The 26,710-nt window shown below is 45.4% G+C and overlaps 2 protein-coding genes across 2 annotated transcripts in view; one reads left to right on the top strand and one right to left on the bottom strand.

Moving 5' to 3' along the window:
• Positions 1-674: 674 nt before the first annotated feature.
• cables2b (Cdk5 and Abl enzyme substrate 2b) overlaps positions 675-26,710 on the bottom strand; it is a 26,526-nt gene continuing 490 nt past the window's right edge. The window contains exons 1-9 of the mRNA XM_031566266.2: positions 26,641-26,710; positions 18,357-18,449; positions 15,437-15,514; positions 13,275-13,398; positions 12,906-13,065; positions 7,330-7,424; positions 5,800-5,906; positions 5,200-5,404; positions 675-3,613 (exon numbers count right to left, since the gene is read on the bottom strand). The exon at positions 26,641-26,710 is cut by the window's right edge and continues 490 nt beyond it. Coding sequence (XP_031422126.1) covers positions 3,467-3,613; positions 5,200-5,404; positions 5,800-5,906; positions 7,330-7,424; positions 12,906-13,065; positions 13,275-13,398; positions 15,437-15,514; positions 18,357-18,449; positions 26,641-26,710 — 1,079 coding nt within the window. The 3' untranslated portion in view covers positions 675-3,466. The remainder of the gene's footprint in view (positions 3,614-5,199; positions 5,405-5,799; positions 5,907-7,329; positions 7,425-12,905; positions 13,066-13,274; positions 13,399-15,436; positions 15,515-18,356; positions 18,450-26,640) is intronic.
• Positions 9,882-11,508, top strand: LOC122132864 (glutamic acid-rich protein-like). The gene is made up of 4 exons (XM_042707638.1): positions 9,882-10,489; positions 10,585-10,650; positions 10,829-11,236; positions 11,346-11,508. The coding sequence occupies exons 1-4, from the start codon at positions 9,955-9,957 to the stop codon at positions 11,429-11,431; spliced, it is 1,095 nt and encodes a 364-aa protein (XP_042563572.1). The 5' UTR covers positions 9,882-9,954; the 3' UTR covers positions 11,432-11,508.

Below are 26,710 nucleotides of genomic sequence, written 5' to 3'. Positions count from 1 at the left end.
GGAACAGTACTAAACTTCTGCACAGGCCAGACTTTGTAGCTGAGGTGCCCTGCTGCTGATTGAGAAAGGACAGATGACTTGTTACTATTAACTTGGGCTTTTCATAAGTTGCTGTAGCCTACCTGTTATATTTATATCTCTGTTACACTATTTTAGTTCTGAGTTAAGCTTATCCACAGTTTTAGGGTAATTATTTACTTATATCATAAGAATGTGGCATGGAAGAGCAATGGGAGGTTATTAGGTACAACACAGACCACAGCATTCTTCTACCTCTCTCTTGGTCTGGACTCTGGACTCTGCTCACGGGTGTTTTCCTTGCCATTGATTCCACACATTTACTCTAAGGGGCTTTAGGCCTCTATCTAATTGAGGTGCCTTGAGGCAGTGCAGTGTGATAATGGTGCTTGAGACTTTGAAGAAAACTGAACATACAAGTTAAATTTACATGTATTTGATTAATTTGACCTTAGTGGATGTCATCACTTTGATTCATTCTAGGCTCACTCCTATTCTCCTGTTTTAGATTCAAGAAGAACATTTTCAAGAGAACTTATTGTCATAGGGAGTCAACTGGGCTAGTCAAAAGTATGGTTAGGGTGTGAAGTCTCTCTTCTGTTGCATAAAGTGAAAGAAGGACAAGGCACACGGATGATAAAGACAGGACCATAGAATTAGTGCAATCAGAAAATATATATTAGAAAGTGTTTTTTTTTTTTTTTTTCAATATACAATAGAAAACACATACATATAATTCAATTGAGTTCACAAGTACAACAGTATTCTGGGTAACACACAAATAATGATGATGATAATAATAATAATAATAATAATGTAAACCAACAAGAAAATCAAGGAAAAGTAACCGGGGGAAATTCATGACCGGAAAATCAATAAGTTTACATCAAACTGTTAACCCCTCCAACTTCTCTGTAGCCGTGATGTTTTCACTCTGGGCTTTATATGGCCAGATGGAGGTCAATGCCAGAATACCTGGTCTTATGGGTATTTGGTGGCCTGGCTGCTGCAACATTAAGCTCCTATTTGGTGTATGCCAGTCAGAGAATGATCCCCAGCTTGGTCAGCTAAGCTTGCTTCTCTAGGGTCACAGTTCTGGCCATCTCACTCCTGACAGAGCCTTAGTTTTAATACGCCACAAATATGAGATTTCACAGTAGGGGGCAAAGGTAACGGTTTAGAAAAGACAGCTTAACACTGCTGCGACCTAAAACCAACAACAAAATAAGTCTTTAATTACAGGCACTTAATTTTTGACAAACTGTTCATTACATACAACTACCACTGAGTCAATATGGACACTGAATCTAGAAATCAAAAAACGCTGCTTTAAAAAAGAGAAACTTTGTAGATTGTTAAGATGGATATCTTAATCAGTGCATTATTATTCTATATATCTAAAAAACAGTGGTCTCTAACAGTTCTTTTGCACTCCATAACTGATGACAAGAGAGATGAGAGCAGAGCCCCGCTGAGACTCATCAAACGGTCAGACCTGCACACCGGGTGCTCTCAGATCCATCCAGGGCATCTTAGGGAGAGAGCAGAGACGCAAACCCACAGCCAAGACGGGTTTGCCATGCTAATAGCAGGAAGTGGTAAGAATGGAAAGTGTAAGATAATTCTACTGACAAACAACGTGGCCCTTGGAAAACAGTACAACAGAGTACAACAAAAACCATGGGTTTTGGGGGGAAAAAAACAAAACATAATGCAATCACATGATGGTAAAGTTGAAATGATAACATCTGAACCATACGTTAACAGTGTCACAACAACACAAAAATATTACAAAACTGCTCGATTAGAATTTCTGCCTGAGAACAATCGAAATCTATCAGGAATCCTGACTTTTCCCTTTTCTTCCCGTATGTACTCAGACTATTGCACACTATGACCACAGGGGGGCGCACAAAACATTGGCATGGAGGGAAGACATGGGAAAAATCGATTAAGGACATATTTCCTTAATACTAAGCTGCTGTGGAAAACAGCATCATTTATAAAGTGCAAATCTGATTGTTTACATACATGCATACATAGACAAAAATCACACTATTAACGGAAATGATGAACAGAAAACAACTTGGAGAACTGCAAGACGGTTATTATACATATAAAAATACATCAACCAAAAAAACATACATAGCCGAACTGCTCATCCTTTTCATTAGAAAACTAGATGAGGTCCCGCTGCCTAATGACTAAGAGTATTACACTGAACACAGGAACACTCAACAGGGAAACTGAACTAGTGCCGTGGCACAAGCTCATTCATCACAGTCACTTCCGCGCCTGTGGGGAAGCTGGGATCACAGTGATTAACTCCCTGTGTGAACTAAACTATGAGTGTGGGAATATTCATTGCTGCTGACAAACAACACATGGGGCACAGTGTGATACATTAACAGAAAAGAGAGGTAGGGGAGAGAGTAGGGGTACAAAGGGAAGCACGATAAATGTGCCGGTATTTAGCACCGTCTCTAACATAGAGCACAAACCTCACAGGATTGTCCCAGTGCCTTAATGCTAGTAGACCTGGTTTCAGGCGAAAACACAACGGAGTCCTCATCAACACCAGCAGAGACGATGCCTCATAATAACCTCCTGTGCTGAGGAGGGCGCACACATGAACGATGTGCTTGGGACGTATTACTGCACTGATGGCTAAGACCTGTAGTTACATATCTAGTTTGCGATAAGATTGCACCCGTTTGTCAATAAATCATCTGTAGAAAAAGATAAATTCAACTAGTAAAAGGTAATGTTACTAAAAAAAAGACAGTTATATTTGGTTATTATTAAGAAAATCTGATGACTTACTTATGTGCACTTGTACGTAGGTAAACACAGACAGACACAGACAGACACACACACGGATACACGCATTTTAGCTGGGATAAACCTTCCCTTGTCAACTTGAATGTTTTGCATTATAAAAGTTGAGTAATAATGATTGAATCTTTAAATAGCCACCTGCTAGCTTTACATTTAGTCATTTAGCAGACGCTTTTGTCCAAAGGTTTGTACAGATTGGTTTACCCTCAGTATATTAAGAACACAGATACTGGTCTCTCTGCTACACACAGCACCCTCTATCACACACACTTATGTTCTGTTTTTTTTACAAACCAGTAACAACTGGAATTACTTATTAAATAATTGTGTTGCTATTGGTCTCACAGTGTCTCTCAGTCTCTTTAATACACACTCACACGCACACACAAACACACGCACACGCACACGCACACGCTCACACACAGAGCCTTGTCTCCTGATGCTGAAAGTGAGCGCTCTCTTGTGTTTTACAGGGTGTGTTATAATTTCATCCAGCAGGGGGTGTAGTGTGTTTGAGACATCGCTCTTGCCGCTGCTGAAGCCGTTTGCCCCCAGGTATGAGAGAGCACCCCCCACACACAGACAGACTCCCCGACCCTGGACCTGCTGCTCAGGACTGCTGCTGCTGTACCAGCCGGCGGTAGTGGGGCATGACCTTGCTCTCGGGCAGGTAGAGCGCCATCTCCAGTGCCACCAGCGCGGAGAACTCGAATGAGATCAGCTCGCGCCGGCCTATGCGGAACCGCTCCTCCAGTTTCTGTAGGTGGGAAACAGAGGAAAGGAGAACTAAGAAACAAACAATGAGAACGAATGGTTCCTGATTAAAGGTTCCTGCTAGTGAAGCACAAATGTGAGATGTATAAGATTGAGGTGGTGCGCAAAGTCCTTCCTCACATTAGACATCACACACACATCTTCTCACAATATTCATGAAAAGTAATGAATATAGCATAAATGTAAAATGACTATGAAATATATTGACATTTTTGGACTATTTCAAGCTTAAATGATTGCTACTTTATTATTGACCACTGGCCTTTCATATAGTGAAAATATTGTCCCTCTGTAAAACCTGTGTTAGTAAAACCCATCCGAGCAAAACACATTTGATTCTGCTTATCAGTGTTGGAAAGCTTAGAGAGAATCATGCTGTGTCAGAGTATGCACAAATTCTAATCCCAACAGAGGGGAGTTCAGACGCACAGAAATTGAAGACCTGGTGCCCTGTAAGCCAACAGCACTAATTACACCTTGAGCAGGTTGGCTGACCTAGTATGATGGGGGGTCCGTAAGGGAATATGAGGCTTGCAGATGACATGTGAGCAATCGTGGTGTGTGTGTGTGTGTGTGTGTGTGTGTGTGTGTGTGTGTGTGTGTGTGTGTGTGTGTGTGTGTAGTCGGTGTGCGTAAGGAAATGGGACACAACAAATGAGTCAGGCTGAGGACAAGCAGTGTGGTCAGCATATGAACAGACAGAAACACTAAACAGAAACTTGAGCCTGGCTTTGCTCTTCTGCTCTCCCTCCCTCCCTCCCTCCCTGTCTCTCCCTCCCTCCCTCCCTCCCTCCCTCCCTCCCTGTCTCTCTCTGTCTCCCTCCCACTCTCTCTCTCCCCCTCTCTCTCTACCTCCCTTTCTCCCTGTCGCTCACATCATGCACTACCGCTGTCACAACATGAGAAGCCCAGAGTCTGCGTTCTGCGCTGCAAAACTGCTGAGTCAGCGCGGTGATGATATGCTGCAGGTGTCGGTGCAAGGGGTCAGCGGTGATGCATGGGCGGACAGAGCTCAAGATGGGGAATGAAGCCCGAGTAGAAGCCATTAACCACAGTGGCCTTCACAAGGATGGTTTGCATTCAAAAGCCCCACTGTAAATATCTGTGGTCTGGCTAAGCAGCGCACAGCTGCACCTATTTTGTCTAGCCATTATAATCTAATTTATGGCAATTCCCTATGACTGGAAACAGCAGCTGGGATGTTTGTCTCCACAGACCGAGATCACGTGTCTCTCAGGAGATTTCCCCCGTCTCTACTACTCCGTCTAATCTCTGGGAATGAGAATTGACAAAAAAATGCGTCGGAGAGCAGACATTCTGATGTGTGTCTGAGAAAACGTCCCATGAGGCTCCCGTCTGAAAATGACAATGCCTAAAAATAACACTCGATAAACAGACTGAATATTTTCTCTTTGGTGACAAAAATACTCTCAGTTGAATGGCACGTATAGACACACACAAAGGCTCCCTAAAACTCAACTTCTCTAGTCTAAGGATCAAAAACCTGTACTAGCTGGCATGTTTCAGACCCCCTGCTCAGCACTGCCTCGGCACAGGGGTGGGACTCACATCGATGAGGTGCTTGACCTCCTGCTTGCGGAGGTCACTGCTGATCTTGGCGGCCAGGAGCACACAGGTGGCGGCCACCAGCTTGCGATTCTGCTTGTTGAGGCGCCCCTGCAGCACCAGCTTTTCGAAGTACACAAAGGCCATGGCCACCGTCACCGGCTGCAGGTTACTCTCCTCTCCCATGGTGCGCATCTCCCTCTTCAGGCTGACACACACACACACACACACACACACACACACACACACACACGCGCGCATGGACACACACACACACGGACAAACACACAAACAAACACACACACACACACACACGCACAGTGAGAGGAATTTCAGTTAATCAGCTGTGTTGACTCTAGCAAAACAGTGCTACAGCACAATCCAATGCACTGATGGTAAGCAAACTTATTTCCCCCCACAGACACCATCTGGATAATTTCAATAATTATTATGATTGGTCAAGACTAGAAGTCTATCCCAAGGAGAGTTTTCTTAAGGTCATAGCTGAGTTGGGAGCTAAGTAAGAGGCACTGAGCCTGGTTGTGCACAGCCTGATGTGAGGAGGGGAGGAGTGGTCTCCAGTGGTCCGAGCTTCAGCCATACCTCCTAATCTTGCTCAGTGTCAACTTGATGTGAGGAAACTTCTCCTTGAAGGTCTCGTTCATGTCCTTCTTCAGGTCAGAGGGCTTCACATACTCAATGACTGTAGTCTGGGGTGAGGTAGACAGAGAGAGAGATACAGAGGTATCAGCCATGAGACCCAAGCCAGGCCATCCAGACAAAATAATAACAAGAATAAAAAGGGCATTGTGCCCCCCAGAGGTATAATTACACAACCCGACCTCTCCTTCCCACCTTACCCACCACCATCACCACCAGCAGCACAGCAGAGGGAGATATTAGAGCTACACCCAGGGGGCCACACCAAACACACCTGTCATGATGGGGCTGGGGACCCAGCAACACACCCTATAATCCCCTTGCCGTGCCGTACATCCGCGGTGACGCAGCTAATGAGAAGGGTGGAATTATAAACACTGCGCTCAATGTGGGTCGGAGCTGGAAGCCGGGTGCTTATATTTAGCACGGGGGCATTAGCCTTAAGCGAGCTGCTTTGTGAATGAGCCTCCTTTATTAGCTGTCTGTGTGCGTGTGTGTCTGATAGAAGACAGAGAGAAAGAAAGAAAGATGGTGAAAGAAGAGAGCGATAGTGATAGAAAAAGAATGTGGGAATGTGTGAGAGAAAGAGAGAAAGACAGAAGTGTCCAGGCCGGTGAGGATTGGTGGGGGACAGAGCTGGATGGCTTATGGCAGCTCTTTGAAGGAGCCCCTGTGTCCAGCCCCTCTGCCCCGGTTCCTGCCTCTGTCCCCTTAAGCTGAAGTCTGTGGCGGGGGCCTACGTGCCTCAGGGATTTACCGGAGTTACCGGAGAAAAGCTCACACAGGCAGATGGAAAAAGATTAGGCCCCAGAGACATGAGAAATACGGACAAGGTGGGCAGGGAGAAAAAGGAAAAGAGAAAGGGATAGGAGGAGAGAGATGGAGAGAAAGAGAGAGAGAGAGAGAGAGAGAGTGAGAGAGAGAGAGGTGCATCAGAGAATAAGGAAGAGAGGAGGGTGATAGCTAGAGAGAGTGTGAGAGAGCAGGAGGCAGAGGGGTGGGGGGGAGATGGTGTGTGGCGATACGGTGTGATAAGTCGTCTGAGTAAGAAAACAGTGTGTGCGGCGCGCTGGTGCTGACGCTGGCGCTGGGTGGCCGCTGTTGTCAAAGACAAGGGAAACGAGCTGTCTGGGCAGTCTGCTCCGACTCCTCAGGTGCAGCTAAAAGGGACTTATGTAGAACACGATCCCCCACCAAAGCCTTCTACACCCGCGCTTGCACATCACTGCTGCTATGGAGTTACTCTCACCACGAGCGCCAGAATGAACATACTAGTGAGCTGCCGAGGATCCTTTCTGGCTACCTCTACTTCATGTACTTTCTCGCTTGCTCTATCTGTCTTTCTCAATCTTTCTCTCTTTCTTTGTTTCTCCATCTGTGCCTATTTGGTAAATTCTGTGTTTAGGATTAATCATCCCCCCCCCGCCCTCTCTGTTCAATGTATATCCATCTCTCATCTCTCCTGTTTCTCACCATGTAGGAGGCGAAGATCAGCACTCTCTTGTGTTTCCCACAGGGCCACTGGTGGTCACTCAGGAGGTTGGGGTCGTAGTCAATGTCATCTAGACCTGGTGAAACACACACACACACACACACACACACACACACACACACACACACACACACACACACACACACACACACACACACAGAGAAAAAAGACAAAGACTTCATTAGAGCAGGCATGTGCAGTGTTTGGAAAGCTGTCCTTTGGGGATGTTCTGAGGACTCAGCAGCTGGCCTTGTGAAGGTGAGCCATGTGCGGTTGGTTCCATGGTTGTGTATATTACAGTGCGTGCACAAAGAGAGCACAATGAGAGACAGCTCTGGCCTATCACGGCCCACCGCTCTGCCTGACCTGCCCTGCCTCAGCCACTCACCATCCGGCTGCACTTAAGGCCACCTGGATGCAGTCTGTCTGTGTCAGTCAGTCAGTCAGCACAACACAAACACGGGTGTCTCGCAGCTGTAATTATGGCACATATCAAGGACGAGTATAGATGGACACGCAACACACAGGGACTGCCAAACATAAAGACACGCACACCTGCGTGCAGATATCTAGTGACACACACACACACACACACACACACACACACACGCACACTCTCTAACGTAGACCAAAGTAGTGAACTGTTATTTTAAACTTAGTTTCACATGGATATACACACATTCTCTCTCACACACACACACAAAGGCACACAGACACAGACATGTAAACATGAACACACACACATAGACCAAATTAGTGAACTGTTATTTTAAACTTAGTTTCACATGGATATACACACATTCTCTCTCTCACACACACACACAGAGGTGTAAACATGAACACACATACACAGCTGACAGAGTGTGTGCCATTAATGAAGGGTTGCTAAATCTGGACCAGGGATCTAGAGTGCAGGCAAGAGCAGAGCCAGCAGAGCAGTGACAATGACTCATCCTCTCTCTCTCTCTCTCTCTCTCTCTCTCTCTCTCTCTCTCTCTCTCTCTCTCTCTCTCTCTCTCTCTCTCTCTCTCTCTCTCTCTCTCTCTCTCTCTCTCTCTCTCTCTCTCTCTCTCTCTCTCTCTCTCTCTCTCTCTCTCTCTCTCTCTCTCTCTCTCTCTCTCTCTCTCACACACACACACACACACACACACATCACACATATCACATCATCATACATATAGTTAAACATGTATGCATATACACAGTGTATGAAAGTGAGCTTGGAAAATCAAGTATATGTGTGTGCTCTCTCCCGCTTTCTCCCCCTCCCTCATTCACACACAAACACACACACTCACACACACACGCAGCGCTGTGTCTATGACCAATAGAAAGAGGGTGACGTACACTGCGCTATCCATGTAATCATTCATGGAGCTTTCTTGAATCCTTCTATTCAGATACAGTATGTGCACATTATTATTCACACGAACACACACACTCATGAGCAAACACACACACACACACACACACACACACACACACACACACACACACACACACACACACACACACACACACACACACACACACACACACACACACACACACACACACACACATTCTGTCCCTTCACATCCAAATACCAAGCAATACTATCTTAAATCAATCTTCCACAGCCCAACGGAAATTGAGTGGTGCAGTCTATCCTCATTCGGCAGCTTCCATCTCAGTCAGTCTCTATACCCTGGTGTGCGCATATGGGCCTGAATGTCTGTGTGTGTGTGTGTGTGGGGGGGGCATCTCTTCTAAGCCCTGTGCTCTGTCAGGGGTAATCTGGCTCAGGTCACAGAGGGCAAGTTCACATTCGGCCAAATCCCCCTCTGTGGCTTTATAGGGTGATAAAATAGGGCACTAGCATGCTACACACTCCACACCTCAACACAGCAGTCAGCCATCACAACACAGCACACTAGAACACCAACCCAACACCACCAGCTGATTATTGTATCCGGTTTACATCATATTAGATATTCCTGTGCAGGAGATGGGATTTATATTGGACAGTGGTCTGGTGGTGCTGTGGTCTGTTGTTGGTAAAAAGAGAAAACTAACTGTAGCAATGATTTTGGTTCCTTTTTCTGGATAACTGTTATGGTGATTTTCATGTGCAATGAATGTGCTTGGTGATTGTATATGTAGGTACAATGAGATTTACAGATTTACGAGGTGTTTGTGGGATTCTCAACACAATCCCATTCAAGTCACAGTACAGTCACAGGATACTGTATTACCCAAATCATTCTGACTGTTTTACATTAAGATGTTAATAATTCTACACATCATATAATCAAAAAAGACGAGCTAGGAGAAGCACATCAATTATATTCAATAGTGTACTGCTAATTGCAGAAAACCTTGCTATACAACAGACCTATGCCAGACTATAGAACACTCAGTCCTGCCTGTGCTGGGCAGCAAATCCATCAACATCTCAGAACCTGACTTTAGAATTCTAAGGTGGGCTCCTTTGTGACATCACTCATTGACACCAGGAGACTCGTGATGTCATAGATAGAACTGAGTGATGGAATCAGGGAATCTGCAGTAACCTCACAAGATTGATCAGTCTAATTGAAGACACCAGAGAGAGCACTTGTGTGGAGATGAAGTTCTGTGGCCTTTTGAGCTGTTGCTTGTCGGTCCCAGAGGAGGATAACGATGATGTCGCAGCAAGATCTGAGACTGGACAGGATGGCAAAAAAAACAGGAAGAGGAACGAGAGAGTCAACCCTAGCAAGAAAAAGCAGAGGAAGAATGCTAAAAAGCTGAAGAAAGAGATGGCTGACAGGAGACACCAGGAAGAAGCCGAGAGTGGTCAGCAGAAGATGATGGAGACTACTTGGGATGAGGAAGTGGTCATCATGGACCATCAGGAGAAGGAAGTGAAGGTGGTCCATCTGGATGAGGAGACCAGAGAGGGACCAGAGGATGAGTGTGAGGGAGAGAGTGGTACGCAGGAGTCCGAGATGACTAGTCTGAAAGAGCAGACACCTGTGATGGCGGAAGAGATTGTGGGGAAAGAGAGCGAGAGAGAGGGAGAAAGGGATCATGACAACAGTGACATGGGAAGCAACACTGTAACACTTCCAGTGGGAAGTATGGAGAAAATATGCAATGTCTTTACCCACAGAGGGTTATGTGAGTATTATAAACACATCTACATTTTAATAATAATTGTTTGGAGTGTGTACAAATCAGGCCTTAACTAATTATCTTATTTTTCATTCCATCAGTGAGACAGACTGAGGAACTACTGCAGAGTGCAATGATCTTCTTCTTTTTGAAAAGATGGAAATGGGGTATGTTCAAAACTGAATGAAGTCTCATATTGTCAAAAAACTTTGAGCATAACCAGGTCCTGTGGAAAATATTACTACCTAGTGAAAATCTAAACAGCAATCAATAATTGTAAATTAAATTAAATTAAAAAGGTAGCCTATGTCTGACTCCGCGTTTGTCTTTTTTTTGTCTCTGAAGAAAAAAACATTGCCCATCTGGTAAAGACTGAGCTGAAAAGAATGGAAAAGACCAAAAAGAAACTGAAGGCCATCACTGAGACTAAGAAAGATGAGGAAACAAAAGGAGAGGACATAGAGGCTGGAGAAAAGGAAGAGGTGGACACAGCCCTGGAAACGAAAGATATGATGGTAACTGATGCACTTAATGTGACCCTCATTAAGGAGAGAGAGAAGATGGAGGAAGACCTCCAGGAAAAAGGTGTGGTTGAGAGTGAGGGGAAGGGACAGGAGGGTGTTCAGGAGACAGAGGTGATGGGGGAAAGAAAGCGCAGAGAGGAGAGGACACAGGATGCACACAAGAATGCAGGAGGGGCGGTGGAGGAAGTGGTGATGATGGATGAAGTACCCACTGCGCAGCTGACATCATGTAAGTCGATGTCATAAGCAATTCTTCTTCATCTGAATCGTAATGCCTGAACTGTTTTCATTATCCACACATATTATGTTTAACAATATCATAACATCTTCAATAACAGGCAAGAAAGATGACTCCCTTGGCATGGCCATGCTGACAGAGCTGAACAAAGAGAAATATGGTAAGTTGCTACACCAGAGAGAGTAGAAACAACTGCAAACCAACATAAAAAATGATATACTGTGATGAGACCTCATGTAATACTGTTACTTGAGTAACTTGCTGATTTGATTGCTTTGTATTTTCTGTTTTTCAAAGAGCAAAAACCTTCTCATCTGATGGTAAATGAATATGAGAGACAGGAGACCACCAAGGATCAGAGGATGATGTCCATGTCTGGAGACAGACAGAGGAGGGGCAGAGGAGACTCTTACTGGGACAGAGAACTCAGACACCAGAGCCAGGGACCTGGCCAATTTGGACACACTTCCGCCGGGAGAAATGAGAGAGCAGAAGTGAGACGAGAGCTGGGTAGAGATGAGAACTCTTGGAAGAATCCCAGAAATGGAAGGAGGCAGCCAGCACAGAGGACTGAGGGCAGAGAGGTGTGGAGACAGGAGGAAGGCAGCCGCCACCAGAGAACCAGACAAAATGGTCGACCAAACCGGTCAGAGAATTCAACCTATCAGCAGGCTGAGAGGGAGAGCTGGAGCGGGAGTCAGCAGCATGGTTGTGGAGACCGACAGACCCGCGGGGCTCAACAGACCGACGGAGGCCGTCAGAGACACCAGCAAAGAGGAGGCAGGGGAGCACAGAGTGGTCCGCGCTCTCAAAGATCAAAAGACTTCGCCACCAATCAGGCGGGAGCATCAATGGCGGGAGCATCAGTGACTGGAGAGAGCGAGGTGGAGGAGAGGAGACGGTTATCTGGACCAAGGAGACGCAGGGAGGGATCCATGCTCCTCTCCACTGCCCTGAATGCAGCAGCGCATGCTGCACTGAGCTGCCGTGACGACAGCAACCAAGGAAGCAGGAGGATCCTCCGCCAGTGAGAGGGGAGCTGTGCCAATGTGCTTCCTAGCAACTGATCATCTCCAAAATGGCAACCCATCATAAATATCATTCACAATCAATCATATAATCAATCAATAAACATATCAAAATACATTTGTGATTTGTATATTTCATATGTTGTCACATGCATTTAAATCAATATCTGTACAAAAAAGCCTGGTATTTTTAGAGATATATATAGAAAATTTGAAGCGATTTCTATAATGTTCTATAGAATGCACAGGCATCTATTCAGTTCTGTTTGAGGGAGCCAATGGCGCTCAGAAGAGAAGAGCTACGAGTTCATACACTTTCTCAGTTTAAACAACAAGTTATTAAAACATTTATAATTGATCTACTCAAGAAGCGTGCCTTCAATGCTATACTACAGGTAAACTCTTTTTTCAGATATTTATTAATCAGATATTTATTAATCAAAGAGGGCTGATTAGTTTCAGTGTGGATACTGTAGTGGTTAGCAGGAATGAAGAATGCTAGCTCACTGCTTCCTCTTTCTAGTTTTGAAATCATCAAATGACCAGCCATGCAGTGTTCTGTAATGATGCAATAAGTGTGTAACCTGTTGGGTGGAGCCGTGTGGTGTGACTGATGAGGGTGGTGCTCATACCTAGGTCTAGTCCCACGGTGCTGTTGAGTCTGGAGGGCGGGTAGCTGCTGCGGGGGATGCTGTTTCTGGAGTAGGGCAGCTGGAGCGTCATGTCCACTGAGGAGGGTTTCTGCCGCACCAGTGCGTTGGTGGGGTGCAGGAACTGAGCGTAGGACACAGACTGCACACACAGAGAGACAGCGGTCATTCACGTGCCAATGATGGTGGAGCATCACACCAGAAATGCCATTCTCTGGCTTTAAATGCAACGATGTGATTGTTGATTGTGGTGGGAGTTTGGGAACAATGCTCAAACTATTAACGCGTGACCGTCAGTATTTACTTAAAGAGGAGGACAAGTGTATGAATGTAAGGACGGGAGGGTCTTACTTGGCTTGTTCCGGCCTCCAGCTCCAGGCCCAGCCCCTCCAGCCCAGGCAGCAAGAGCCCTTCCAGCGCTGTGGAGATCCCGCCAGACGAGTGCCTCCTCCGAGAGGAGTCCGGCCTCGGCTCACTGAGAGAGAGAGAGAGAGCAGTTATGGTATATATGGTTATGGTATATATTATGTTCTGTTTTCTTTATATATATATATATATATATATATATAAATAAAATACACATTATTACACATATATTATACAAAGAACTGATATATATATCTCAGTTCTTTGTATAATCAGAAATGCAATGCAAATTGATCATGCCATTGTATCATAATTGGAATTTGAGACAGAGAGAGCAAGATGTGAGAGGGAGATATGTAGAAGAACATGACAATCAGTGAGAAGCAGACAGGCAAAAAGAGAGGAGAAAAATAAAGTCAGATAAATCTTAAAAGGTACATGCCTCACTCCCAGAGAGTCATTAATTATATAAAGCTATGCAGTGAGAGAGAGAGAGAAAGAGAAAGAAAGGGAGAGAGAGAGGGAGAGTGTGGATTACAGTAAATTACGACTGCCTGCCACATGCCTGCAGACGCAAGAGCACAGCTCTCTTTTTAGCTCAGATCATGAATTCTTCATGATAACAGCATGAGTGGGAAAAATGGCTTATTGTGCAACTCTGTCTCACAGCAGAGGGTGGAGAGGATGAGGACCACATGCCACTCACAGGAGTAGCACACTTCCACAGAGGAGAGAGAGCGGCAGACAGGCTGGCACTGAACACACACACACACACACACACACACACACACACACACACACACACCTTGGCAAGTGTCTTGGCAAAAGCTCACCTAGGCTGCAGTGTCTTCCAATTCATCTTCTTTGTGACTCACTTGCTTCTTCTCTATCTCTTGCTCATCCTTCTCTCTCTCTCTCTCTCTCTCTCTCTCTGTACCTCCAGACACTGCTTTATCCCTCATTCCTTTGCACACTGGCTCTGCTGTGGCCTGAGAGACGTCTGCATGCTGGTGATAGCAATGCAGCTCTGTCCCGTGTCCGCACAGCCAAACAGATGGGTGGGACTATGACCCGATTCGTGTGTCCCCTGACTGCACTGTCCTATCAACCATCCTCCTCCCCCACTTCCGCCCTTTACGGCCCTCTTTGTCCTAACACTAACACACACACACACACACACACACTTACACAACTCTCCTGATTACAGTTTGTCCCAGTGGTCATACATACAATACGTGCCTCTCTGTATATCCTGAACTACTTGCCTAACTCACGGGTTACACAATTTCCTCTCTTAATATCCCCCACATATGGGAAGGCATTGCCAGATTCCCAACTTGCATTTCCTCTTTCCTGGAGCCACTCGGCTGCGCTCACACGGAGGGGAGGATGGGAGGACGAGGGGACACGGAATGGAGGGAGAAGAAGGGGGGTGTCAAGGGGGAGAAGAGACAGAGGTCACGACTCCAATGTGAGAAAGAGTTCTTTCTGGTCTGGTCTGTCTCGCTCTCTATGTCTAGGCAGCCCTCTCCTACTGCTACTGCTACTGCTACTGCTGCGACTGTGAGCTCAGTGTTTGTGTTTACTTGTCTCAGAGGAGGAAATGCCTGGTAGACCTGCATAATTAAGAGTGGGGAGACTGGGACATGAAAGGAGACTAGGATAGGAGAAACAGCCAGTTGGGGAAGGAGAGGGAAAGAGGAGAGGAGAGGAGAGGAGAGGAGGTTACGGAGCCCTCGTCTCTGGCTGACTCTGATGGAGCGTGGGAAATGTGCTTGCCCTGGGGCACTGAGGGGCAGCATGGGAATGCTGGACGGAGCGGAGCAGGAAAAGCCTGCAGCGTTGCACTAATACAGCTGCACACATGGCCCAACACACACACACACAAACACACACACACACACACACACACACACAAACACAGAGACAGACACAAAGTCCCAGCTGTCTCTACAACAATACAATAGCGGATCCAATGCACAAAACACTACAAGGGTGAAATGTTGTTTCTGCGTCCATGTTAATGTAACTGCATGTGTGCAATTTGCATAGGTACCTGGACAGAGCTGAGAAGGAGAGGTACTGGAACAGATAAAGGAGTGAAAAAGGTGAGTGTGACAGAGAGGAGGCGGGTGAGAGGCACATACCTGATGTGGAAGCTCTCTCCATAGGGCAGCACTGAGAACGCAGCACACAGGGAGCGTTTGGCACAGATGAGCACAATCCTAAGAGGAACACACACACACACACACACACACACACACACACACACACACACACACACACACACACACACACACACACACACACACACACACACACACAGAAAGAGAACACTCAAAATGTAAAAACATAAATCACTGTAAGAATTTTCTCACTTTCATAACCCAGCTACTTCACACAGAACAGCTGTGGGTTCCTGCACGGTCGCTTGACTCTCTCTGAGATTCAGCCAAAATGAATTTGATTCTGAGCCGTCACCTGCAAAATGCACCTGCTGTGTGACTGCATTTGTGACTGCATTTGTGACGTGTGTGTGTGTGTGTGTGTGTGGGTGTATGAGAACAGCGTGCACCTGACAGGCAAAGGTGGCTAAAAAAAACAACCTTTAGGCTTATTTCCAGTGGAAAACACTTGAAGCAGAAGAAAAACAAACCTTTATCTGATTTAACCGCAAACCCCCTCTTCCCTGTTCCAATGCCACCACCAATTGCTCTCCCTAACCCAACCCAACACCAACCCCATCCCTTCATTCATCGATCCATTTTCAGGCATGCAGAGCTAGCTTTCCACCTATCTCTGGGGAAGAGAACATTTTAAGCTGAGGCCTGGGAAAAGCGAGGGGGAAAAATATCAGTGGTGACTGAGGGGCTGAGACTGTGTTCAGAATGGGCCTTCAATAAACATCTGGGGTCAAGCCAATCTCCCCTCTGCCCCAGTAAATAAAACACACACTTCTCAGCCTTCCCCACACACGCAACCCCCAACCCTCTCCCTATCCCCCAGACTTGTCAGCTATGTGGGTAGTCTGTGGCCCTGTGATAGGCTTCAAAAATAAACACAGGCTTGATTTTCCCAAAAAGGGGGCTATTTTAGACAACTCCGATCAGTCTCTGAAAAGCCCTGTGGAGACGGAATTGAGATATTTCCGTCCCATTCTAAGCAATCTTGGCACGTTGCTGGAAGTGAGGGGAATGAGCTGTCCAGGCAACGGCGATGGTTCTGTGCCCAATGGCTACACCGTCTCACTCAGTTGTCAATGGGGGCCTGAGAACCAGACTCCTCTTGGTGCTCTTCCTAAAAAGATCATGCGACTCTGCCCTCCCCATCTCCCAGTGTCAGTCCCCACTGGCATTGATTTGACACGGCCCTCTCAACCCTGTTGAAGGCTGTGGCTGGATGGCTGGGGGGTGCATGTTATTTTCAGAGTTGGTGTATGTGCTACAAGGAGGCTTCTTGGGATGGGGACACAGCAGAGATGTCTGCAGAGCTCAGAGGGACGGGGGGTGGTCTGTGACAGAGAGATAGACAGAGAGATAGACAGAGAGAGAGAGAGATAGAAATAGAGATAGATAGATAGATAGATAGATAGATAGATAGATAGATAGATAGATAGATAGAGAGAGGGAGGAAGGGGGGTGATGGGGAAACAGCAACAAATAGGTTTTGACTGCACTAAACAGTGCTTATCTCTCCTCTTCACCAAAGCACAAGGTACATTCTCATGGTAATCTTGTCCACAGGTGAATCAGGGGTGTGACATGTTTTCTTTCAATTTTTCAAACCATCAACACGGACGTTTGCTCATTTAGTGATGGACCTCACTGTATACTATAAGGGAAGGACAAACGGCCTATCTGTCCGTCTAATCAGTCAAATACTCACAGTACAGCCATTGTGGTGTTGTATGGCTGAGCTGGAACAAACCCCCACACAGGCAGGTCTTGCTCACCATTCTTTCACCATACCCACGCCATTTTAGAGTTCTCCTTTCTCCAAGCACACTAGGCAGAAATACCCTAGAGCCGCCATGTACTTGAAAGGAAAACAAATACTATTGATTTCCGGGGCTGGGTGTGTGACTGACTCGTCTGACTGTGTGTGCATGTGTGCGTGTGTGCGTGTGTGTGTATGTGTGTGTGTGTATGTGTGTGTGTGTGGTGTTCTTAACAGGCGATAGGCAGGGGGCAGGGGGGGATTTTTAGCTTTTGGCAGTGGCTTTACCTGAGGGCCTTTGGGTTAGAGCTCTTACATAAACGCTGGGCACGAGCCCTCTGCCCTATTAAATGCATGTAATAATAGCTGTGCGGGACACTGCTGGAAGCCACTGTCAAATATTAAAGGTGTTTACAGAGGCCGGGCAGACGGGTGTGGGTGGAGGAGGAGGAGGAGGACAGCAGACTGGGGTTTTATTATGCAATCGATCAATGAAGCCTTCAGCAGGCTGGTCCATTCACTGCAGTGGTCAAACAACAACAACATGAATCCAGAACATGTTGGACTGGTCACCCATGTAAGGTGTCATAGGGGGTTTCAGTTCCTGAACTGGCTAACATTTTAAATGCAAGCTCAGCAGTGACAGCAGGGGCAAGGTCAAGGCCAATAGCTGGCTCTGAGAAACAGCCCGGTTATGTGTTGCATGGCTGAATGTAGTTATTGTATTCTAGCGGGTGTGCTGTGCTCAGCAACACGGCTATATATCTAGTCTGAGGCCGGCGCATATTACTGTGCATTCAGCAGGATCCATTATGTTTAGATGCAAGACCTCCTTTCGTCACACTTCTTTTCTTCAGCACAAATAAAAGAATACCACAAACAGCCATATTCACAAGAAATGAAAATTCACACACACACACACACACACACACACACACACACACACACACACACACACACACACACACACACACACACACACACACACACACACACACACACACACACACACACACACACACACACACACACACACACACACACACACACACACACACTGAGAAAGAGAGGACGGACAGACAGACAGACAGAGACAGAGAGAGACTACTTGCTACCCGAGAGATCACCTACCTGCTGCCTTTGGTGTCATACTGTCTCATGTTCTTGATGAAGTGCACCTTCCTCACGGAGCGAGGCTTTGGCGAGCCAGACAGATTGCGGGACCTAGGAGGAACGAGGGTCAAGAGAAAGTGGGAGACAAGGACACAGGGAAATAGTGAGAACGATGGAAGGAGAGAGACGGAAAGAGAACATTAAATCTTGGCTGTCATCTTAAAGGAGAGATTTGCATCTCATCCAAGTCTGATCTCATTTATTTCGCTGACACAGTTAGATCTTGGAGTGTAGATCTGATCTGAAAAGCCTTTTGATCTGTATTTTCCATTCCACAAAACCTGCACATTATAACGTCCTTGTGGCAGACAAAGGTGCACTTGACTTTATTGTGTCTCCAAATGGAATTCTCATTCACACTTATAATATGCTCTCACAGCAGCCTGTAATCATGCCGAATGGAGCAGAGTGCCCTTGGTGGCGTGCGTATGCCACACCTTCTCAACTGTCCCATTCCTCAATCCCTTGTCAAGTGCCACTGGCCTTAATTAAATATACTATTCTTACAGGGAAACTTTGGGAGTTTTAATAACTGTAAAGAAACTGTAGTAAATGACTACAGCACTCACTGAATGGGGTGCCATGTCAGAGACAGGAAGAAGAGAAAGCTAAAACACTGACTGTACAAATAGTCAATTTCTACAGTTTCTTTACAGTTATTGAGGTAAACAGACACAGGTATATTCTTTGTAGGGATCCGTTCTATGTTGTCACCCTTATAATAACATTTATGAGCCTGTTGGTGGCGTGCTGGCTTGCCTTACCATTGTATAGCCGTTTTGCGTATACCGGTTTCTTAATACTGGACCGATTTTGAACGTTAATTGTCCTTAATAAAAGTTTGGACCCAAAAAGATCTAAAGGTAGGGCCCAAGTTGAAAAGGTTTCCCTTTACGAGAAATAAAGGTGTCCAAGTGCCACACCTGTCAAGTTACTTTATTTAGCTGTGTTGTACATGCAAGTGTATGTGTACACTACATGAGTGTGTTTGTACAATGCGTGAGTGTGTGTGTACACTGCGTGAGTGTGTGTGTACACTGCGTGAGTGTGTGTGTACACTGCGTGAGTGTATGTGTACACTACATGAGTGTGTGTGTGAGTGTGTGTGTGCCCTGGTCTGTGTTTCAAAGAGGCCGTCCGAAGACCTCAGTGACTTATGCATGCATACATCCGTTCATTATTCACATGTACACACACACACTCACTATCTCTCTCACTCACACCCTCTTCAACATTTCATTCATGTTGCTACTTTACATGTCAAAGCACTCCAGTCTGATGGGCTCCACTGGGAGAGGCAGCCATTACTACTGGAGAGGCCCACACAGCTTCTCCCTTCCTATGGGCAGAGCTCATTAAAGCCTGTGAAACAGCCTCCATCGTATTCATTACGGCTCAAAATGAGGACCCTCTGTAGAGACATACAGCGGAGGAGAGATGGAGGAGGACCTAATGGATTTCTTCTGACATCCTTGAGTTTTCTCTGGATGGGTCTCTGCGCATGCGTCTCTCTTCATGCCTCCGAAGGCAGACCTCCTGTTAGAGACTATAATCTGACAGTGTGACATATGCATATGCGTGCGACTGTGTGTATGCACCACTGCTTAAGGGGTCACACCAAGTTCTTAGTCCCTTCGACTTAAGACACACTCCATCCTTTATGTAAAGTTGTACCCTGACCCAGATTTCTGTCTTGCCTGTGTTAAAAAGCTGTGGTGGTTGTGCATATGCATGAGAGAGATTGTGGCAGAAAGGCCTGAATGCTGTTTCCTGTGTGTGATTAGAGTTTTTTTTTTTGTGTGTGTGTGTGTGTGTGTGTGTATGGATGTGTGGTTGCGTTTCAGTGTGTGTGTGTCTATGTGTGTTTTCCTCCGCCTTCTTTACATCTGAGGATCGCTCTAAAACATTCAGCGGGAATTTCACTTCTGGGGAGTGTGCTCGTGTCACTGGCAGTGACGTCACTCTCAGCTCACAGCTGAGTTGCATAAGATGAGAGTTTGTTTGTGTGTATGTGTGTGTGTGTGTGTGTGTGAGAAAAGAAAGAAAAAAAATATCACAGAGAGAGGGAGAGGGGGAGGTTTTGGGTGAGGGAGTGGATAGAAAGTGACCGTCTGTTTAGACTGAGCAAGCGCTGTTACACAAGCATGGCTTTAAGCATGTAACCCCCCACCTCTCCCTCCATCTGCCCCTGTGTTTGAGCTACTGGGGGGGGGGGGGTGTTCACCTAATACCACAACACACACTGGGATTATCAGTGCCAGTAGGAATACTTTATGCATGTGTGTGTGTGTGTGTGTGTGTGTACTCCAGATTTGTAATACATCGGAAGTAGTGTTTTTCTTGAGGCCTGAAGGACCAGTGCTAATACTGCGAGCATGAACTTGCATTAAATCATTGCCTCTAGATCCCTCCTGTTTTCTTGCTTTCAAAATGGCTTTCGCTCTATTGGTCGCCACCCTGAAATGTCTGATCACAGGATCAAGAGAAGAGTGTGATGAGCTCAGAGAACGGAGGGCTACAGCTGGGAGTTAGCTGCGAGGGGCGGAGTTCTGTTTACGCAGCCATCATGACTCCTTCTCTGCAGGGTCGTGACTCCAGGGCAGGGGGGGTGGCAGGCTGAGGTTCTGAAACAAGCCTCCACCACGCACTGATTTCATAACCACAGAAGCACACAAGCCTCTGCATTCAGCACCCATACACCTCAGATGCAGGGCAGATTCAGACTGTTAGTATTGTACTCATTATAGCTGTTCCTTTTCCAAAGGAACTGGTCTTTTATTCATGAGTGGTGGTGAGCAGAAGAACGTGCTCCTCTTGCTTCCTCCTGAGCCATCTCCTGCGGATGGCTGAGCCAGTCATCTGAAGGCCATTCTTTTTCAGCACTGTCTTTTGGCCAGGCAAAAGAGCCAAACAAGAGGATGCCTGTGGTATGTAGAGATACCTGAGTAACACCAAACTGAATCCAAAAACCATGCTGCTGACATAAAACTGTGACCCTCTTGCGTGTGCGAGATGTGGTATTGGAGCGGCGGTGAGCTGTTTTACGTCAACTGTGGCTTCATCTTTCAGATCAGAATCAAACTCATGCAATAACAGCACATCAATCCAGTGTAAGCTGAACTTGCATAATAACAAAAAAAATGCAATTTTTCTGTCGCTCTCTCCACTGTTAAGATAAATAACCATGTTCCAGATTGCTGGAGATAAACATCAAACAAGAATGAAAGAGGAGATTACTGTAGACTCAGCATTAACACCCAACAGTGACTGAGACAGCAGATGTACATGTGCATAAGTGTGTGTGTGTGTGTGTGTGTGTGTGTATGTGCATGTGTCTGTGTGTGTGAGAGAGCGTGTTTGTGCGCGTGTGTGCGTGCGTCTCCGCATTCCACTCTCTTTTCTCAGGCTGGTACACTGCATCCCATAATCTCTGGTACAGAGCAGCACAGATCTCCAGAGCTGGGGATCAATGGCTGATCTTGGCTCAAAGCTGGGGAGTTGGCTGCCATTTGGACTGAGGCAGGCCCTCTGTCACGTCAATGGGCCATTTGGGCGAGAAAAAAAAACCTGTTTAATCCCGACCTTCACTCTGAAGGTGATGACAGAAGCATTAGTGCACCACGTCTAGCTCACCCTTAAAGGGACACATGGCCTGCTGCAATAGTAAAGGAACTGTGGATGTCACTGTGCCATTAAGGTATACTGGGTTAGCTGAACTCAAACACAGATGTACTGGGGCACTGGTAAGCTCAAATAAGCATGTACTTTTTTTTAAGGCAGTGGCTATAGCTACAAGTGAAAGGCAGTCATGACTCAGCATGTACAGGATTAACGGGCGCCATAATGGTGCGCACTTCGGGGTTTACCAGATTTGTGCTGGTGAGGCCAGTCCCTCCCTAAAGAAATATGACTGGCTGTTAATGTGTTTTGTCTTTCAACATAAGTGCATGAAATTGAATGCAAGCCCATGTGCTCCAAGAAGAACTCATGAAGGTCTGTATGAATCCACTAGCCACATATTCTTTCAGACTCCTTTCAGTGAATATCTGGGTGTGGATCTCCAAGTGTTTCCACAGATGTGCATATTGGTATTCTCAGTGTTTATTTTACTCTATACAAACTAATCAGTTCAGAGTGTAAATGGGTGGATGGAAAGAATCTTTGCTGCCTGAAGCCAGTATCATACTCAATATAGTTTAAGCACAGCGAAGCTTGAGGCATGGGCCAGGGAGAAACGGAAAACAGCATGTCTTCACTGCGGGAATACCTAATAGCATTAATGCAGGTGCAATGCCAAGAGGAGCAAAGGTGGAGGGTAACCTCAAGCTCTGGGATAAAGACAGCGCTGCCAAGTGCCGTCTAATTACTGCCAGGTTTCAGTTCTCTCATTGCAGTCCAAGCTGCTATTGAGGAAAGAGGAGATCAACTACAGCATTGCCATTTAGAATCCCACGTTGGAAAATGGCAAAGGTTCTGGGTCACTGGGCCACAGAAGATCACTGATGGCCTCGTATGTTAACTTGACCTGTCTGGCTTAATGATAGCACTGATGCCTTCATTGAATTAGGAGTGACGCAAATGCCGTTTAGGGAAGTAGGCCTGAAATCAGTCCAGAGAGATGCTATCTTCTCCTGGGGGAAGTGGAGGGCGGGATCGTTTTTAAGTGCAGCACTCCCCTGCCAAATGAGATGCTTCGGTCATGAATGACTTAATCATCCTCAATCTTGCAGCAGTGCTCCTCAGGACCGTATCTACACCATATATGTACATTTCCTCTAAAGCTAATAGCTGGAAAACCATCTGAGGGATTGCTGGATCTTGGTTTTGTAGGAGCTCTGTAAAAGGTACAAAGACACTTCCTTGCCATGAGAGGTGTTTTTTTGTGGTGAGGGTTTGAGAAGGGACCTTTTGCTTGTCAGAATCTATAAACAACAATTTTTATTTAAGGCGGTTTCTGTGTGGAGGGACATCTTGAAAACCTGCACTGCTGAAAACAAGGGTGTAACAGCCAAAAAATGAAAACAAACAACCAAAAAGCATACACAAAACAGAGGATTTCAAAAGTACGTGACGTCATCTTTGGAAATGTGGCCCACTATTCCAGCAGGCACTGACACAGTAATAGGGAAGGAGCATTCAAACATGTCAGAACTGGATGCCAGTTTGTCAGTACAACGTTTTCTTTTCATATAAAAAAAGCCCATTAGCCATTGCAGCAGGGGAGGGAGTGGGCAGTCTTGCTAAACAAACATAGGTTCAGTCGCTCCTTTTTCATGGGATTTGAAACAAACTCCTGTCACAAGCTCTCTCTCTCATCACACCTCATAAGGAAAAATGTCTGTCCAGAGCAGTGGTTCCCAAACTTTTTACAGTCCCGTACCCCTTCAGACACTGAATGTCCAGCTACGTACCCCCCGTTTTTTTTATCATGTTTGTAACCACCGCCGCCACGCCCCCTCCCCCGCGCACCATACCACTTGAAACTGTGAAATTGTCAGGGTAGGTCACTAACCTACGCCAACACGCCTCCTCGACCCGAATTATTTCGCTGAATATGGGTATACATGAGTATTTTTGCCAATGCGACTTGGCTATTCAGACTATTTAAGATTTCATGTCTATTTATAGCTCAGTTTGAAAATGTTATACGCAAATCAAATTTTCTCCCCGCGTACCCCCTGAACCACTTTGCGTACCCCTGGGGAACCGATGGTCTAGAGTGAGAAGCACATAAAGCCACATCAGTTGGTCACAACTGAAGGTTAGAATCATTCTGCAGCATGTCTAGATAGGGATGACATAATGCGCTTTGCAGCTCTTTCCAAAAACTAATCCTTTCAAAGGGAAAATGTGTGTGTACTTTTATATCCACTGTGTCTTTGTACAGGTGGGATGAGTCATGTGTGTCAATGTAAGAACCAGCTGCCTCAAGGGAACAGTTCTGAGCTCTGCCGAATGTCAACACCAGTGACACAAGCTGGAGGTCTGACTGATTTGAGATAAGAGGAGTGGTATGCCATGAATGCTGGTGCCAGGTTAGCTGGCTTGTTAATGCCATGGGAATGCAATAGGATTCATCGATGAACAGGTCTAACTGATCGTCACACATGGTCTATTGTTTGGCCCTCAGCAGTTCCCAAATGGGAAGTCATGGCGAACTAGGTGCTGAGATCCAGCTATGGTCACACAAGCTGTTATAACTGCACAGCAGCACAGAAAGGTTTGGCATGGGCAGGGTGTTTGTAAAAAGGGAAGTGGTTTCAGTTCCGCTGCAAGACGACGTACTGATAAATAAACCCTCACACACAAGAATGTCCATGTTAAGGCAAATGTTACATACATGAGTAAGAGTTGAGCAGATATGGACATTACCGAACTGTGTGAGAGTTCATGTGCAGAGAAAGAGTTGTGCACATATGGACATTACTGAACTGTGTGAGAGTTCATGTGTGGAGTCGTGGTGTGTGTGTGTGTGTGTGTGTGTGTGTGTGTGTGTGTGTGTGTGTGTGTGTGTGTACAAGTGTGAGTTTGTGTGTGAGAGAGAGAGGGAGAGAGAGAGAGACTTAATTTTGACATGAAAAGACACATTATAATAAAGTTATTAAATAAATAACAACATATAGACACCCTGAAAGTGAACCACTGAGGGATATGAAGACTGCGATTAAAAGGCTAACACCCAAATCAGCCTCCATGCTTTCACAGTTCAGCTGGGCAAACATAGCACCTCTGGTTCATTTAGTACCTCAAACCAGATGTTTCAAACCTCTCCCTTTGATAAAAGGACTATTAATTCTACTGAACATAAAACCTCCACACCTCTTCCTGATAAAATGTGCCCCTAAATTATCCAAGAATAGCTTAACTTGAAAAGGGGGGTGAGTGACTATGCTAGTGTTTTTTCCAAGTAGATGTTCAGATTGAGTTTCTAAGAGCAGAAATTCATAAACCTTATCTCTAAACTCAAGTGTAAGGAACTATTGGTAGAGTTTACAATGCCACACTTACTGTGAAATATTTGGCAAAGTTGATACAGTACTGACATTTAGAGGACACTTCTGTTTAAAATGCTACACCAAGGTTAAACATTTGGAAGGAGGAAAAAAGGTTACTGTCGATTGGTTGAGCTTAGTTTTATTTTAATATATGTATTTAACCCCTATTTTTTGGCTGATGTAATGTGTTCCTTTGAACAAGTCTAATAAATGAAGCGTATCAGAAAATCAGACAAAAAATATAGTAGCCAATGATCTTGCATATGCGTATTGTCTTATTGTTGAGAAGTGGATTATATAGCCTAGTGTCAAATGTGGTGTTTCATTTTGGATAGAAAAGTAGCCCATTCTGAATTTAGAAAATCTGATTTGCAGTCAGAGAAGATAACAATGATTAAAAATGCTCTATACGGGAGATTGGAGTTGCGAAATAATAATTTCAAACGTGTTAAAACTTATTTAAGGAATTGCAATATAGTTATTTTTAAAGCTGATGATGCCAACGCATGGAAGCTGTTGTTCAGTGAATTTCGCAATAAACCACTTACGTTATGCGTAGTAATCTTGATACAAATCATTTCAACATTCTTGAGAAAGCAACGTGTTTGCTATGAGTCAGTATACAAAGGAAAAAAGTGTTGCCAGTTGCCATTAAGTTCTACGTTTGATAAGTAAACATGTCCGCCCACCGATTACAGTCAGTTGACGTTGTAGAGTGACAGCATGCTGGAAGGGTGTGTGTTTTGAAACTTTGTAGGTCTCTTTAGTGGTCATATTTGTTGAGACAAAGACCCAAAATATCATTTAAATAGTAGTGTATTCTTTTTTTTTAAGAGGGAGATTTTCTTTGACACAAACGACTGACAAACACTTTGACACGGAAGTGAGTCACTCCTTTTTAGTTCATCCACGCAACCACCAACAACTTCGAGTTTGATATAACTGCCAGAACACAGTGGAGGATTATTTTAGTAACTTCACCGATAACCAGCTTGCTGCTCGTAGTTGCGAGCAAGAAGCGAGAGGAAGATAAGCAATTCTTAATATGACGCGTTCTGGGGGAAGGCTGGTTTGGAGTTTCTTGTAATTATGCTACATTATTGTGTGATATATTGTAATGACAGTACAGTTTCGCCTGTTTAGTTGCACTGACAATGGCTAATAAAAAAAATGTCAACAAAACGACTTTGCCATTGCCCTCTACAGAATTTCGTCAGATAACGGGTGAATTGTTTGTCATCACTCACCTTGGCCGAGAATCTGAACTCACTGAGTTGCAGCTTTTAACCGAAAGCAATGTTGGCGACTTCCGAGGTC

Source organism: Clupea harengus, chromosome 4, assembly GCF_900700415.2.
Source record: "Clupea harengus chromosome 4, Ch_v2.0.2, whole genome shotgun sequence".
Lineage (NCBI taxonomy): Eukaryota > Metazoa > Chordata > Actinopteri > Clupeiformes > Clupeidae > Clupea > Clupea harengus.
The sequence above is the reverse complement of the archived record's forward strand: the minus strand, read 5'-3'. Positions and strand labels throughout refer to the sequence as shown.